Below are 17,510 nucleotides of genomic sequence, written 5' to 3'. Positions count from 1 at the left end.
AAGTCCCCCTCTCCTGGAAGTGGGAGCCGCAGTCCCAAAAGCTGGCTGTCCTCGGGGCTGTCCTCTCTTGGCCCAGCCTTTCCTAGCCTGACTTGGCAATCGGCCTTCCGCTGCAGCTAAACTCTGAATTCACTCCCTTCTTCCCTCCAACCAGAGCCCATCAAAGTTAACCAGTTGACGAGTGCTCAGGGATGCCCTGCCCAGAAGCTCTTGGCTCCCGAAAAATCCCAGGTTTAAGAACAGAACGCGAGGCTGCAGCTCAGTGTTGGGAAATACCAGCTGTCTGGTATTTCGCCCAGCGCGGCTGTCGCTTTGCTCAATTTCGCAAACTAGATAAGCCTAGGTCCTCAAACCTTCCGCCCAGCATTCTTCCCTGCTAGCTGGGCGTTTCAAGCTGCGGAAGGTGCAGGGGAGAGAGTGAACAAAGCCGCTTCTGTCTCCGCCGCCTCCCGGATTACAGGGATGTGCGTCTCGATCGCACTTAGGGAGCAGCAGAGGCAGTCAGCGAGCAAGACAGAAAAGAGTTTTGGAGACACTTGCTCTGGGGAAGATCGTCCAAACTTACACACTCTGGCAACACGAAAAGCTTTTCTTTTTAATTAATTCAATGTCACGACAACATTAGCGTAACAATATTTTGTGGGTTTTTTTTCTCTTTTTCTTAAAAAGGGACTCAACCCAAGCAGAGGTGAGGGAGGTGAGGGGAAACAAAGTATCGCAGACCAACAGGTGTAGCCGACAGAAAGAAAACAGATAGGGTGACAGAGCCAGGAGCCCTGTAGAGTAGAGGGTGAACTTTACAAGAAATCTGTACATTTATCAAATAAGTTAAAATTCTTCTAAATTGATTGTCCTTCACTTAAAGCGCTCCATTATGCCTAACTTCCTCCTTTGAGCATCATTACCTAAGCCTGTTTCCTTCTTCTCCCCTTTCCCCTGCCTATTTTTTTCTCTCTAAATGAATGACCATGATGATACAGTGAAAAGGCTCGGCTTTCTCAGAAAATTTTGTACAATATTGCACAGGTCGAAGTACAACAGTTACTGCAGAACATGAAAGGTAAGAGGAGAGAATAAAAGATACCAAATTAAAAATACTGAAATTACGCTCTAAAACAGGGAACAAAGTAATAATAGTAATATTAATAATTTACCAAATGAAATTTCCAAAATAAATGCTGCTAATAAGATCACTCAGACCAGGCCAGATGTAGGGCTGTTTCAATAGAGTTCTGATTTTTGGCTCTTTTCCCTTTAAACACTTAAGAGAATTCTTCCTTCACAAAGTAAGACCGATGAAGAGGCTCATTGCGACAGACCTCTCCAGAAGAGAAAAGCGGCCTGAGTCCGAATTCTTGTGAGAGGCTGCTCAGATTCTGAAAATTAAGGTGGATAACTGCCTTGGGAGTGGGGAGGAAGAAACACACCCAGAAATCCAGAAATAAACTTACTACCATATTCATTCTCTCTCTCTCTCTCTCTCTCTCTCTCTCTCTCTCTCTCTCTCTCTCTCTCCTCTCTCTCTCTCTCTCTAGAAAATGAATAGACTAGGCCGGGCGCGGTGGCTCACGCCTGTAATCCCAGCACTTTGGGAGGCCGAGGCGGGCGGAACACGAGGTCAGGAGCTGGAGACCATCCTGGCCAACTTGGTGAAACCCCGTCTCTGCTAAAAATTCAAAAATTAGCTGGGGGTGGTGGTGCGTGCCTATAATCCCAGCTACTTGGGAGGCTGAGGCAGGATTGCTTGAACCCGGAACACGGAGGTTGCAGTGAGCCGAGATCTTGCCACTGCACTCCAGCCTGGGCGACAGAGCCAGACTCCGTCTAGGAAAAAATAATAATAATAAACTAGAGGGATTCTGGTTTTGCAGTTATTTCCCTTCTATAAAAATAAAACCAAAAAGCCACAGCGCAATGGAAATTTGAAGGGGAGGGCTGCACATTTTACAAAAACTTTCGGTCTAAATATTTGTCCCAGAAATTTTGTCTCCTTCCTGCTTTCTCTTAATATAAGCCAAAATCAAAAGTAAGAGGGGAAGCGCCTCCAATCCTTTGGGGATGAATTGCACGAAAATGCATTGCAAATACTTACAAAACGCTACGGACTGGGGGAGGGGAGGCCGAGGCTGGGCGCCGAAGCCCGGGTTCCTGAAGACCGCGGGACGTCCCGGCGCCCTCGGCCCGGCCCAGTCTCCTCTGGGGTCCGGAAGAGGAGGCCGGGCGCTCCCTCCCCCACCCCTCTGGGGCTTCAGACCGGCCGTAGCAGCGGCACGGAGGAGACCACCGGGTGCGAGTAGTAGACGGGGTGCGGGAAGGTGAGGAGCGGCTGGCTGACGGGCACCGGGGCCCCCGCGGCTGCAGCCGCCGCGCCCTCGGCGGCCGAGTTCTCGTGGTAGAGGATGGGCACCCGCACGATGCGCTGCGCCGCGGCGTGGCTCAGGTTGGCTGCCTCCAGCTCCGCCGCCAGCTGCCGCTTCCACTTGTTGCGGCGGTTCTGAAACCAGATCTTGACCTGCGTCTCAGTGAGGTGCAGCGACGCGGCCAGGCCGGCGCGCTCCGAGCTGCTCAGGTAGCGCTTCATGTCGAAGGTGGACTCCAGCTGGAAGACCTGACTGCGCGAGAAGACGGTGCGCGTCTTCTTCTTGCGGCACGCCGGCTTCTTCTCCGGACTCTCGGCGCCCTTCTTCCAGTCCTCTGCCCCCGGAGTCGCCGCCGCCGCCGCCGCCGCCCCTGCGCCTGCCCCGGCCACGCCTGGCGCCGCTTCGCCTTCCTTCTTGCTTTCCTCGGAGTCGCTTTCCTCCAGAATGATCTCGTCCGGGCTCTTGGAGTCCAGCTCCTTGTGGTCGGGGTCTGCCTTAAGCAGTGGCTCCGGAGAGTCGCGGTCCGTGCCCGAGGCGGGGGAGGCGTCTCGCAGGAGGGCCTTCTCCGAGGCTGGGGAGACAGACAGACGGACGCACACACATGGCACACCGACACAGCCTTGAGCGAGGCCCGGCGACTGGGGACCGCAAGCTCAACCCGCGCCGGCCTACAGGTCCCGGGCTGCGAGGCTTCACCATTCCCACTGGCCGCCTCCTTCCTGGCTGGGCCAGAGAAGGAACGCCAGGTCTTGGGATCCCCCTCCTCCCGGGGACAGGCGAGCAGAGATGGCAGCGCGGCCACCTCCTTCCATTCCCTCAACTTCCCTGCCAGGGGCCCGCGGAATGGTTTGCTTTCAGCTTAGGCGCATTGGAATCATTCCCTCCTTCCAGGCCCTGTGCCCTGCCCTGGCCGTCCGAAGCCTCCCTATTCACGCCTGAGGCCACTTTTCCCAGGAAGCGCCGTGCCCCAAGCTCCAATTCCACGTCTTTTCTCACCAAGTGGGATTGGATTCGCGGGCAGCACAACCCAGTGCGAGGGCAAGCGATGCAGGCCAGGGGGCCGAAAGAAACTGACTAAACAGAGGGTTTGCGGGTGCTGGGATCCCAGAGCTGCGGAGGGAAGCAGCGCCGGGCGGGGACGGGACGGGCGCGCTGGGGGACAACGAAAGTTCAAAGAGAGGTCAGTACCTTCAGGTCGCGGGAGGTGGCCGCCGGCGGGGGTCAGGGTGTAGGGGTACCACCAGGCTGGGGAGCGCTCCAGGTAGTGCGCGGGCAGGGCAAACCTCTGCGCCGGGATCTCAAAGCGGGGGAAAGCCAGGTCGCCCACCTGCGAGAGCGCGAAGCCCGCGGCTCCCTCCAGGGCCCCCTTGGCCGCCGCGGCGGCGGCAGCAGCAGCTGCGGCGGCAGCCGAAGCCGGCGCGAAGAGCGTCCGTGGGGGCGGCTGCGGCTTAGGGGGTGGCCGGTGATGGTCTCCGTTGAGCAGGTTCTTGATGGAGAACGGGGACTCCTTGGGAGCGGATGGTGGGGGCGGCGGCGGAGGGGGCTGTGCGCTGGCGGAGCCGGGAGCGTCTGGTCCGGGTTCCGGCATGGTCCCCTCTCCTCCGGGTCCCCGGGAGGGAGGGAGCGGGACAGGCGGGCGGCGGGACGAGCAGGCGAGAAGCCGGAAATCAGACCATAAACGAAACTCAACTACCGGGCTCAAAGTCGGGGGCCGCCCCAGGCGCAAATCCAACGGTAGGAGGGCGGGGTGAGGACCCAGTCGGGGCGGGCTAGCATGGGGGAGGGGTGCAGAGGGGCGGGGAGCGGCCCAGCCGCGGCACGGAAGTATCCAGGCGGCTAGGCTGCGGCTGCGGCTCCCGCGGAGGAGGCAGCAAGAGCAGTCCCCGGCTCGAGGCTGCGTCAATCCGGCGCCGGATGCTAATGATGAAATCAAAATGTCATCCAAGTTAAATGCGGGGAGTATACGGCGATTGGGCGCGTACAATGGCAAATGGGATTAGGCAGGCGAAGGCTCAGCCGAGCCCCGGCCCCGCAGCCGCCTCTGCCACCGCCCCCTCCTTGTCTTCCCTCGGATTTTGGCGCTTTGGCTTCGGGCTATAAGAGCCAGCCTGTTATTGGCTTTATATAGTCCAATTAGGCAGCAAATGAGGACAAGCCTATTAGCACAAAAGGATATTGGCTCTCGCTAAAGAGGCACTCGGAGCGCTCCTGCCGGCGCAGGAGGCTAGCGAGAGACGCGGAGCAGGCGGCGCCCCTGGCCGAAGCGCACTGACAGCCGCGAGCCGGGAGCCACCGCCTGCCTCTCCCCCCTGCGGCGCAGGGACCCGCTTCCCGCCGCCAGGCCTGCGGGAGGGGGGAGGGGCGGGCCAGGCCCTCCCGGGTCACCTCGGGGTTATCTACGCTCGCAGCTGCCTCTCCCCCCGCCTCCTGGGGCTGGACAGGGGCCCTCCGCCCCCACGCGGCTGGAGAGCCACGCAGCGCGGGCCCAAGAGGCAGAACGCGACCTCCGCCCGCGGCGAACTCATCACTTTCCTACCCTTTGGGGTCCGGCGACCTCAGCATTTTTCCTTAAGCCTGCTAGGAAGGGCGCGGTCAAGACAGAGATTTGGGTTCCCCACCCATCGTCCAGCCGATAGTAAGGGAATCGGGGTGTTAAGTCCTCACACTGCGTGTTCGAGCTCAGAAATCCGCGTTGCCTTGGCCTTTGGCCCTGGAAAACTGCATAGTGAGCCTTCCCCGGGAGCAGGAGTGGGCGTGCGTCTGTGCGTATGCGCGCTGATCCGGCCAAAACCCGGGCTTCACTCGGTGGGGCTGCTGAGGCAACAGCGTCTTGGCACCGACGGCTGTACTCGGAAGGGCATTCCTTTGCTTTGGCCGCCGGTGCCCAAGCCTCGCAGATCAGCTCCGAGTCTGTGACCCCGAAGACAACACCTTCTCCCAGGAAGTCTCTCCAGTCTACCGGCGTTTGGAACTGCCTAACTAACGCGTTAATGGGGGCAAGGTGAACCGAAGGCTCAGCGGCGTAACTTCCTCGGCCGCGGCAGGCAACGACACCCGCTGCGCGTCTCGACAGCAGCCGAGTCCTTAGAGAACCACACTGGACCTTTGCAAACGGCTTAGGGAAAGGTCACTCCACTCCATTGGCTTTAGATGCAGCTCCCCGTTTCGCACGAGAAGCCCATGAGTCAGACATTTAAGAGTCTAGATTTAAGCATCAAGTAAATCAGAGTTGTTTGTAGGGTCCCCTCCTGAGAGACAGCTTTCTGATCAGAGAAAGGTGACAAACTGGCCTCACCCTCTTCCACCTGGGTGAAGCTCCCGCACACGAGGGCTTTTGGGGATCCCTTCACCTCCGCACCGCTTTCTTTTTTGTTAGATTGAGCCCCACCCAATTCAAGGTCGCCCTGCATTGGCAGACGCGACAGTGTGGGGTCCTCACTTGAGAGGTAGATTTTGTTTTTCGGTCCTGGGGCGTGAGACCCTCCCTACCAAATCTCGACGGGCGTCTGTAATATTTCTTTCTGCATTCATCTACAGCAGCGAACCCCATTTTTGCTTTGGAAATCTGGAAACGCAAATGGTGCTTCCATAAACAATGACTATTAATACTCCCTTGAGTTTACACAGGGCTTTACTGGAAAGCAAAACACTACACCATCTAAAACTCTGGGTTGTAACGGATCACTGTCCTGAGACCCCAGCAGGGCGGGTCTCACACTTGGATTTTAAAGGTGGAAACCGCGCCCAGAGAAGAAGAAACTGGGCCTAGGTCACCCAACCGCTACTGGATACCCAGAGGTCATTTTCTCCCTAGCCGCAGAAATAGTTCGATGCACGTAGGTCTATGAGGGTTGGGTGGGCACCGACTGCACACAGCGTGCCAGGCGGCCGAGTACGCATGGAGAGACCCCTGCGTGTGTGCGCGTGTGTTGTGGGAGCTCCGCTATCCAGGGCAGACGCACGCAAACTTGGGTAGAGTTCCGACGCACAAAAGTCGCCTTTAAACTGGAGAAGCTTGTCAGCTCCCCTGAAATAGAAGCGCCTGGCAGAGGTCGCCGAAAATGCCTCTTCTGTTTGGGGAAGAGGACTCGTGGCTGATCAGAACTCCAGGGCTAGACCCAGATGGGGAGGGGACAGTCCCAGTCTAGAAAGAGAAGAGTCTGGCAAGAGAAGAGCTGTGCGGCTACCCAATCCTGGCTTTCCAGTTGTCGCCCCAAGTTCACCCGTTTACTCCTCTCCCAGGGGAGAGCAAGGGCGGTGTTGTGTGCTTGTATGCTTGGCCAGTGAGAGGAGCTTTTCCAGTGTCCGCACTCTCAGCCCATCCTCAGAGTTTTAGGGATTGTTTGGCTTGAACAGCAGGATACACTGAGTAGATCTTTCCCTTCCCCTTCGAGAAAGCTGTTGGGAATCGGGTCTGGGCGCGGGCTCAGCCCTTCACTCGCCCTCTGGCGAGGGGTGTTGCCTGCGTTCTTGCGCTTACGACTCCATTCAAAGTCAGGCAGACAGCGCCCTCTATCGGACAGCCTGTGAACCAAGCCTACGGGCTCCGCTGGAGAAACCACCGTCCCGGCGCAGGTCCTTTAAAAGCCACTGAGGTCTGGCCCTTCGCGGCCGCGGTTAGAGAACAAAAGCAGCTTTTTTCTGGATCCCGGGAGAAGCAGTGGGTGAAATCGCCTTTAGATCTCTGCTGATCTTTACCTGGCAACTACAGGAAGTGGTCTAGCCTGCCTGTCATCCTCCTTTCCGCTTTTCCTGCCTCTGTTTTAGGGCCCATTATTCTGTGGTCCCCATTTCGCTCTATCCTTTAGGTACCGGTTCTAACTAACCTCAGGCTAGGTGTCCTCCAGGAAGGACGCGGGGAGGGGACGGGCCTGCCTCATTCGTCTTCCCAGGACTCAGCCGTTGGCCAACCAGCGGGTGCTCAGGAACCGCTTGTGTTAATGCCTGAATGCCTGAGTCAAATGAATGAATGAATGGATGAATGAATGAATGAATTCACAGTTCCTTACAGAGAACTGGCCTACTTGATTAGGGATCTTCAGATAGCCTGATCATACCCAAAAACTGTTTTCAAGAAGTTTAACGAAAAATCTGAGACTCTTTTGATGCTGCTGCATTTTACAAAACCTAAAAGAGCTGAAGCAATGGGATATTTGGGGGACCTTTCCCAGGCTAATCCCAGACAGATGGGCCATGGCAGCCGGGTCTCTACACCACCCACCCTTGGGACAAGGAGCCAAGAGGGCAGAGGGGACCTGGAGAATGCCAGTGATTAACACCCAACTTTTGCACAAAAGCACGAGGCCTGACGCAGGAGTGCTTGGCATGGCATCCTCACCTGCCCCAAGCCCACCACACACACACAAAGCACATACACATTTGTGCACACACGCAAGTCAGTAAGCAAGGCGCTTCCAAAGGAGGGGAGCATTTCCATGCTTTCTTGTACTTCACCCAAGAGAAGGCTGCTTCCTTCCCTCCATAGCCACACTGCAGTCCTCCTTGGAGCCAATTCCTGGCACAGCCCACCTCCTTATCCGTGGAGGGGGCAGTGACTGCTTAGGCTTCTAGCCAAAGCTACAAAGCTCCCAGGCTGGAGGCCCCCACAATTAACAGAATTTGCCCTGGTCCTGATGGCCTCATTTTCCCACCCAACTCTTCTGACCTGCAGGTCCTTGCTTTGAAAGCAGAATGGACAAAAGCCTGGAATTGTGATCCTGGGGAAACTGTGCTACCTACACATGTTACACAAGCTCTTTATTGGAACTTACCTGGGAAGTTCTCTCCCGTCTTTCTCGATGCCACCGAGAACCCTGCCAATGAAGTCTCCCTCTGGCTAATGACTGACTCAGAGAAAATACACACAGCCCTAGGAGACAGGACATAGCCAAGCTGTGCGTGATCATATGTTTCCTGAATCACATACAATGTCCTTAGAGTGGCTGAATGTCTAACCCTTTCCTGACAGTGAGGGTAACAGTTATATAGAGGTAATATCAGCTCATGGTCACTGAGTCCTCATTATAAGCCAGGCACTATAACTTGGTGAGGTAGGTACTATTATTATTTCTGATTGACAGATGAGGAAACTGAGGTCCTGAGTATGGCAAGGAAGAGCTGGAGAGAGTACTGAAATATTTACCCTTGTAGGGTTATTACAAGGACAGGGCTGATGTATGGTGCTACTAGCTATTGTGCTGTTATTCCTTATTCATTCATTCTTCAGAACAAACCCATAGGCCAAAGTCTGTTCTTGCGGGGTTGCCTTGAGAATGCTAACACAGCTCTACAATGGAGAGATGGCCCAAGAGTTGCTTCCTTGCTTCAAGGAGGCCTTACTCTACTATCCAGAGGTGAGCCAGCTCTCCTACATCCCCCTTTCTCTTCCTGGTTCTCTTGTCTTCTTTGAAATTTCTTCTCACAGTAAGGCACAGTGGCTCACATCTGTAATCCCAGCACTCTAGGAAGCTGAAGTGGGAGGGCCTCGCTTGAGGCTGGGAGTTTGAGACCAACCTGAACAACACCGTGAGACCCTGTCTCTACAAAAAAAATTTAAAAAGTCCTTCTCCCCGAACCAAGAATCTTTCAAGTACAATTATTTGAAGGTTGCTATCTATCCTCAGAGTTCTCAGTAGGGAAGAAGAAGTATAATATACTATGCAATAAAATCCACAATTTTGAGGATACTGCTTCATAAACTTTGACTAATGTGTATCCCTGCCTAATTCTCAACTGTGCTTTCCTCCCTGGCCCTTTGCAGTCAATTCCCCCAAACGCCATCCTAAGAGCCCCCTGAATTGATTTTTAGAATTAAGGATGAGTTGTTCTGGTTTTAGAAGTTCATCTAAAGAGCCATGTGTGGTATCTACTTTCTGAGTCTGCTGCTTCGAGCTAATGAATCCATGCAATGTATCTGTTTCATTGTGCAGGGTATCTTTAGCAGAAGGGTTGCGCATCTGACTTACATTTAAGTCAGCTTTAGATTCATCAAGTTCCAATGGAATTCTTTAGGTGGAGACCTAAAGAAATTCCACATCCCAGGAATGGAGAAGAAAAACGTGGCCTATCCATACAATGAAAAATTATGCATCAACACAAAGGAATGCAGCACTGATACATGCTATGATATGGATGAGCCTTGAAAACAAGATGCTAAGTGAAGGACACCAGTTGAGACCACATATTGTGTGACTCCATTTAACTGAAATGTCCAGAGTAGGCGACTTCATAGCGACAGGGAAGAGGTAAGTCATTAGCAAACGGTAGGGGGCTGAAGGGAATGAGGAATGACTGCAAATGGCTGTGGGGTTTCTTTTTGGGGGTGATGAAAATGTTTTAAAATTGGTTGTAATGATGGTTGCCCAATGCCATGACTGTACTAAAACTTTCAGTGAGTAGATTATGTAATACATGAGTGCAATCTCAGTAAAGCTGTTATGAAAATATCCACCTCCCAGCCACCATGCATAAGGACGAGCTTTCTAATACCTCTCGTCTTGACAGCCCCATGGAGCTGGTCCAGTGACCTAGTTGGGATTCCCCAAACCTTCCCTCCATAGTTCCTCTTTCTGCTAGTGGCTGGGAAGGGGGTGAGGGATGCAAGGATCATTGGCTCAGCCTCCTTTGTGTGAGAAACTCTCTCCCCACAGCAGGAGGGGAAGCCTAGCCCATGCAGCCCTCAGTGAGATCATTCAAGCCACATCAGAGCTGAGCCTCTCGGTAGCAAAGCCTGTTGTTCCCATGGCCCACATTGGGCTGTTATCCAGGATGTCTCTCTTCTAGCTTTGACGGTCTTTGATTTTGTGCTTCTTGCCTCAATACATGAATGTGGCAGAATCAGAACAATCATGTCATAGAAGCCAAGATGACTCCTAAAGACAGCCAGGGCCGGGCGAGGTGGCTCAAGCCTGTAATCCCAGCACTTTGGGAGGCCGAGGCGGGTGGATCACGAGCTCCAGAGATCGAGACCATCCTGGTCAACATGGTGAAACCCCGTCTCTACTAATAATACAAAAAATTAGCTGGGCGTGGTGGCGCGTGCCTGTAATCCCAGCTAGTCGGGAGGCTGAGGCAGGAGAATTGCCTGAACCCAGGAGGCGGAGGTTGCAGTGAGCCGAGATCGCGCCATTGCACTCCAGCCTGGGTAACAAGAGCGAAACTCCATCTCAAAAAAAAAAAAAGACAGCCAGATGAGGAGTGGCCGAAGCTTCCGCCCAACAATGCGTGAGCAGCCCTGAAGAGTCATCTCATTTGTTCACTTAGTTAGCAATATGCCTGGGCAGGCATTATGCCAGGCTCTGCGGGTACAAGACTAAGCAAGTCACAGCTTCTGTTCTTGGGGTGCTCACAGCCTAGAAATGAAAACTGGAAAGGGAGTGAATAATGGCAATACAATGTGAGAAGCAAAGTGCCTCTAGCACATTTAGGCACAAAGTTATTTGGGATCACAGAGAAGGAAACAACTAATTTAGTCTGGTTGTTTAGCGTAATCAGTGGAGGCTTCCTGTGGGAGGTGATCAACCAGGGTCTTGATGAGTGTGTTATCGGGTAGGGAAGGGAGAAGGACAAAGAGGCAGAGGAAATGTCAGAGCATAGCCAAAGAGTTTGTGGTGGGGAGGGTGCATAGAGAGCTGTAGTAAGGAGAACAGAGCTGAGCCAAAGAGAGTGCTTCCCTTGAATTCCTACATCAGGGATTGTGGGCCCTTGAATTCCTGCATCAAAATCAATAGGTCTCTCCACAAAGCCCATCATATAACATTGTGGTGGCAGTAAGGAGAGCATGGGCTCAACAATCTGCAATTTTGCTAGATGTAGTAGGCTGATTTCTAGCACGATCCCTGTATTACTTTCCTATGGCTGCCTTAACTAAGTACCACAATCTGGAGGCCTTAAAACATGGAAATTTATTGTTTAATAATTCTGGAGGCCAAATGTGCAAAATCAAAGAGTCAGCAAGGCCATGCTCTCTCCGAGTTTCCAAAGAAGGATTTGTTCTAGGGAAGGATACCTCTCTCCTAGCTTCTGGTAGAATAAGGTCCAAATAAGGTCAGTTCATAGGTACTGGGAGTTAGGACTTCGGCATATCTTTTTGGAGGACACAATCCAACTCGCCTGCCCACAGTGATCTCCACCTCTGAGCATTCATGTGCTTGTGTAATTTACTCCCCTTGAATACAAGCTGAACCTAGTAACTTGACTGCAACCAACAGAATACAATAAAGGCGATGGAAGGTCACTTGTATGACTGGATTACAAGATTGTAACTTCTGTGCTATTAGCTGACTCTACTGCCTTCTCAATTTGCTTACTTTCATGAACCAAGGGTGCCCTCATACCAATAACCAGTGGTAAACAGAATTCCTAAGTCGAACAGTCTGTGAGAAACTCAATGTTGCCAATCACCGCTTTGTGAGTTTGAAAGTGGATCCTTCTCCAATCAGTCCTTCAGATGAGAACATAGCCCCTGGGCCAACATTTTGATTGGAGCCTTGCAATTAATCATGAAGCTGAGGCTCCTGTCCCACAGAAACTCTGAGATAATAAAGATGTATGTTTTAAGCCACTCATTTTGGAGTAATTTGCTACACAGTAGTTGATAACTAATAGAACAGTTCTCCAGGTGTTTCTTACATCCATCAGAGTTTGAAGACCTAAGCAACGGGGAGCCATAGAAGGATTTGCAACAGGAAGCAACAGGACCTGACCAGGTTAAGTTCCAGGAAGACCATTTAAACAGAGAGAAGGATCTGTCAGAGCACGAAGGAGCTGGAGGCTAGGAGGCTGGTTAGGAGGTGGTTAATGAGGACCTGAACTACCAGCAATTTTTAACAAATTGAATGCTCCCATAAAACCAGCACTCGGATTAAAAAACCAAACATATCAGAATCCCAGAAGGCCTCCTTGGGTTCCCATCCAATCACCCTTGCCCCCATCTCCAGTAAGGATAATCACAATTCACGGATTAGTTTTGCCTGCATTTGAACTTTATTTTTTTAACTGTATAATTATTTTTATGTTTAATGTCCAGAATGTGTAATATAAGGGCCAGAGCCTCCTCCTGGACTCAATTTTATAAATTCTTGATTGGTTGGTGAGGCCAATACGAATACTTTTTCTTGTCTAATTTGGTTTCTAGGAAAGCTCAGTTCAAATCCTCAGTGGTCATCTGCTCAAATGGAATTAAGTTCCTCATCTTCTCCAACTGCTTCTCGTATTCTACAATCCTGACCTTTGAGAGAGACGCCCACTCAACAGAAGATTTCACATCTTCTTTTTCTGCAGCATCCACCTGGACAGTATATTTATCCTCTGGCATAGAACCCTCAGGGCATCAAACTTCTTCTCAAAGTCATCCACCAAGCCTGCCTTGGCCACCCTGGCCTTGTAGTAAGCCCAGTCGATAGCTGGTAGATTCTCAGGTAGAGTAGCCAACCTGGAGGTGAGGTTCTCATTCAAAGACAGGGAGTTTGCAATGACCTTCTGGCTTTGGGGTATGATCTCCCCAAAAGCTACCCAGTTAGTGGTTTTTAGAGCAAGTTTTCACCCAGCCATCTTGGCATCCTTCACCGACCCCAGCAACTATGGTCCACAGCAGCAAGTAAGTCTGAACTTTATTTTTTTTTAATGTTATTGTTCTTTGAGAAAGAGTCTTGCTCTGCCACCTAGGCTGGAGTGTAGTGGCATAATCTCAGCTCACTGCAACCTCCGCCTCCCAGGTTCAAGCAATTCTTGTGCCTCAGTCTCCTGAGTAGCTGGGATTACAGACCTGCACTATCATTCCCAGCTATTTTTTTTTTTTTTTGTATTTTTAATAGAAACAGGGTTACATTATGTTTTCTAGGCTGGTCTCAAAATCCTGATCTCAAGTGACCCACCTGCCTTAGCCTCCCAAAGTGCTGGGATTATAGGCATGAGCCATCATGCCCGACCCATTTGAACTTTATGTAAATAGAATCATATGTAGTTTTCTGTGTTTTGTATCTGGCTTCTTGTGCTCAACATTATGTTAGTGAGATGTAGTCATTTTGTTTCATGCAATTATAGGGGTTTTTTAATTGCTATTTCTTATTGCATTGGGTGAATACAATGAAATGTATTTATTCATTTTGCTGTTTATAGGCATATTGGCAGTTTCCGTGTGGGGCAGTTATACATACAACTGATAGTTACATATTTTCTAATAAACAGATGTGTGCATTTTTGTTCAGCATCTCCAGGAGTAGAATTACGGACCTTAGGATATATTTCTGTTCCCCTCTACACACAGGGAAAAACCAGGTGACTGACATTCATATGACAACAGGAAGCAAGGACCTGGGTAGGTTCAAAGCTGAGCATCCCACAGGGGATCCTTGCGCAGCCAGCACTGCTCGGGTCATCCCTACTGTGCCTCACTAAGTTCCAGGCATATACTTTGAAAAGCACTTTCTCACTCAGTCTCCCACATCTTCCTCCTGACTCTGTGGCCAGGGGTCTCTATTGTTACCTTTCAGAAAAGAAAACAAAAACAAATACTAAGCCCCAGGGATGCTAAGCAACTTGACATCCTCTCCTTCATCCAGTTGGCCAAGACTTTACCTTCCCTGACAACTTGGCCCAAATCCATTGATTAGAAATTGGTACCAGGCCCTTCGCTGTGGAGAGGCTGCCAGATTGTGCCGAGGTCTTCACACAGGGCTCAGTTTTCTGAGATGTCCTGAAGGAAATTCTCTCCTCTTGGTACAGGTTCTACTGGACTTGCCAGGGAGTAGGAATTGGGTTGGAAAGTGGGAAGCGGTTACCAAATAAATGCTTTAGAATCAGACAGCACTTGCTTTAGATTCCAGCTCTGCCACTTTCTGGTTATGTGAATTTTACCAAGCTGTTCACCTCCCTTATGTCTCATGCCCCTTGTCTAAATGACAGAGATGACACAGGCCACTTGTCAGGGCAGTTGTGAGGCAGAGATGAGGTCGTGTATGTGGAACGTCCAGCATGGAATCTGTCTCCTAATAAATGCTCAGTAAGTGGCAACTGACAAAAATGTTAGGGCTGGACAGAAGGCACGAGGGCAGTCGCAGTGTGTGTCAGTCATCTTAGGCTACTGTAACAAATATGCCGAAGACTAGGTGACTTAAACAGCAAACATTGATTTCTCCCAGTTCTGGAGACTGGAAGTCTGAGATCAGGGTGCCCACATGGTTGGGTTCTTGGTGAGGGTCTCTTCCTGGTTTGCAGTTGGCAACCTTCCTGTTGTAATTGACATGATGAAGAGAGAGATATAATCACTCTGTGCCTCTTCTTAGAGGGACACTAATCTCATTAATGAGGGTTCCAATCTCATGACCAAGTCACCGCCCAAAGGCCCCACCTCCTCATACCATCATATTGGGGATTAGATTTCAACATATGAATTTTGAGAGAGGGGACACAAACATTCAGTCCCTAACACAGGGGAAGTGCTTGAAGGCTGAATATGGATCACTCCTGCTCATCACTGGCCACCTGTGTCGCTTGGCTAAATCCTTTGCCTCTGAAGAGCTCAATTTTCCTTGTTTTCTCATCCACAAAGTGAAAGGCTGCAGTAGATAGATCCAGCTTGAGAGTGCTATGATTCTGTAGTGTCCTTTTCTCATTTCCTGTAGAAACTCCTATAGATTGGACAGAATTGAAAGAGGACAGCATTCTCATACTCACAGTTCATAACTGACCTTCAATAAGGCTGGTCTTCTCAGGAATGGCAGCCAGGAGGATAACACCTCAGCACAAGAGTTTGCCCCAATTTTCTCCCTAAATGGGAGGCCGAAGAGCAACGCTAGCCCTGCAGATCTGTTCCTGAAAGACATAAGCGTTTTCTAAAACTCTGAAAGGATTATAACGATGGATCAGATAAACTGATTATCTTTAAACGCGCAGGATGCTGTGATCTGTGTGGTTTGCACGCTGACCCCACGGGGGATGTGTGTTGTTTTTCTGGAATATGGACTAGAGTGCTAAAAGTAGAAATTAATTTGGCAAGCATGTACAGGCACCCACCATGTGTTAAAACCCTGCAAGGGGGCAAACATTCAATTGAGATATAGTCTCTGCTATCTGGGACTTTACCACCCAAGCAGGGTCCAACAGGGAACACAGAAAGCTAGAAAGTCAAGTCAAAACAGGATAAGTGCTATCGCAGGGATATGGTGTAGGTCTCTGAGATGGAAATTTCAATAAGCACAGATGGGAGAGAGAGAAGAGGGCATTCCAGGCAGCAGGCCGAGGGGAGGAGCACATTTGGGACATAGAGACTTGCAAATGCAGAATGGGGTTGGCCCTCTCCTGCACTTGGAGCACAGTCTGTGTTTGAGAAGGGGCGGTGAGAATGGAAATTGGGTCCAAATCATGAGAATCCTAATACGAGGCTAGGGAGCCGGGATATTCTTGTGGCAATGGGGAACCAGAGAAGATATGGAATTAAAGGGACTGCAGGATCAAAGCTGTAGTTCACGAAGATAAATCTGCCATGGCATGAGGCTGGATGGGAGCAGGGAGAGTCTGGTGACTGGGAGGCCAGGCAGGAGGTTATGGCTACAGTTCAGAGCAGAGCACATGAGGGTAACGGCCCTGGGAATGGCAGAGGAAACTGAGTTGGAGGGTCGCAGGACTTGTGACTCATTAGCCATGGGAGTCAGGGGGAGGACAGGGTTGGAGGTGCTTGAGATGAAAATATTCAGGAGGAGGCTCGCAAATCACCAATTTCTACTTGAATGGACATTTCTCCAAAGAAAGATGTGTGAATGACCAATGGATGTATGAAAAGAAGCGGAACGTCACTCATCATCAGGGAAATGCACATGAAAACCACAATGAGATATCCCCTCCCACCTGTTAGGGTGGCTATTCCCAAAGAAAACAAAGGACAAGTGCTGGTGAGAATGTGGAGAAATCAAATCCTCGGCACTGTTGGTGGGAACGCAGAAGTAGTGCGGCCATTATGCAAAAACAATATGGAAGCTCCTCAAAAGATTAAAAGTGGAACCACATACAATCCAACAAGGCCTCTTCTAGGTATTTCTCCAAAAGAACTGCAATTAGGATTTCAAAGAGATATTAGGACTCTTCTGTTCATTGCAGCACTATTCACAATAGTCAAGATACGTAAACAACGTAATATCCATCATAGGTGAATGAGTAAACAAAACGTGGTAGGTACATGCAATAGAATATTACTCAGCCTTAAAAAGGAAGGAAATTCTGACATATGCTACAATATGGATGCAATATGGATGAACCTGGAGGACATTGTGCTAAGTGAAATAAGCCAGTCACAGAAAGCCAATACTGCATGGTTCCACTTATGTACTGAGGTATCCAGAAGAGTCAAATACATAGAATCAAAGAGTGAAATGGAGGCCAGGCACAGTGGCTCATGCCTGTAATCCCAGCACTTTGGGAAGCCAAGGTGGGCGGATGACCTGAGGTCAGGAGTTTGAGACCAGTCTGGCCAACATGGTGAAATTCCCTCTCTGTTCAAATACAAAAATTAGCTGGGTGTGGTGGTGCTCACCTATAGTCCCAGCTACTTGGGGAGGCTGAGGCAGGAGAATTACTTGAACCCAGGAGGCAGAGGTTGCAGTGAGCTGAGATTGCACGACTGCACTCCAGTCTGGGTGACAGAGTAAGTAATAAAAAATAAAATAACATTGAAATGGTGTTCCCTATTTTATTTTTCCAGGGGCTGGGGTTAGGGAGTAATGGAAAGTTGCTAATCGATGGGCATAAAATTTCAGTTAAGCAAGATCAGTTCTAGATCTGCTATACAGCATCATGCTTATTGTTATCAATACTGTATTGTGCACTTGAACATTTGTTAAGAGAATGCAAATCAAAACCACATTGAGATACCATCTCACACCAGTTAGAATGGCAATCACTAAAAAATCGGGGGACAACAGATGCTGGAGAGGATGTGGAGAAATAGGAACACTTTTACACTGTTGATGGGAGTGTAAATCAGTTCAAACATTGTGGAAGACAGTGTGGCAATTCCTCAAGGATCTAGAAATAGAAATTCCATTTGACCCAGCAATCCCATTACTGGGTATATACCCAAAGAACTATAAATCATTCTACTATAAAGACACATGCACACATTAATTGTGGCACTGTTCACAATAGCAAAGACTTGGA

General features: G+C 50.4%; 1 protein-coding gene across 1 annotated transcript; it reads right to left on the bottom strand.

The window, feature by feature from the left end:
• Positions 1-571: 571 nt before the first annotated feature.
• HMX3 (H6 family homeobox 3) lies at positions 572-4,029 on the bottom strand. The gene is made up of 2 exons (XM_002756673.4): positions 3,549-4,029; positions 572-2,931 (listed from the first exon to the last, which is right to left on the bottom strand). The coding sequence occupies exons 1-2, from the start codon at positions 3,946-3,948 to the stop codon at positions 2,249-2,251; spliced, it is 1,083 nt and encodes a 360-aa protein (XP_002756719.1). The 5' UTR covers positions 3,949-4,029; the 3' UTR covers positions 572-2,248.
• Positions 4,030-17,510: the final 13,481 nt, after the last annotated feature.

Source organism: Callithrix jacchus, chromosome 12 (assembly GCF_049354715.1).
Source record: "Callithrix jacchus isolate 240 chromosome 12, calJac240_pri, whole genome shotgun sequence".
Taxonomy (NCBI): Eukaryota; Metazoa; Chordata; class Mammalia; order Primates; family Cebidae; genus Callithrix; species Callithrix jacchus.
The sequence above is the reverse complement of the archived record's forward strand: the minus strand, read 5'-3'. Positions and strand labels throughout refer to the sequence as shown.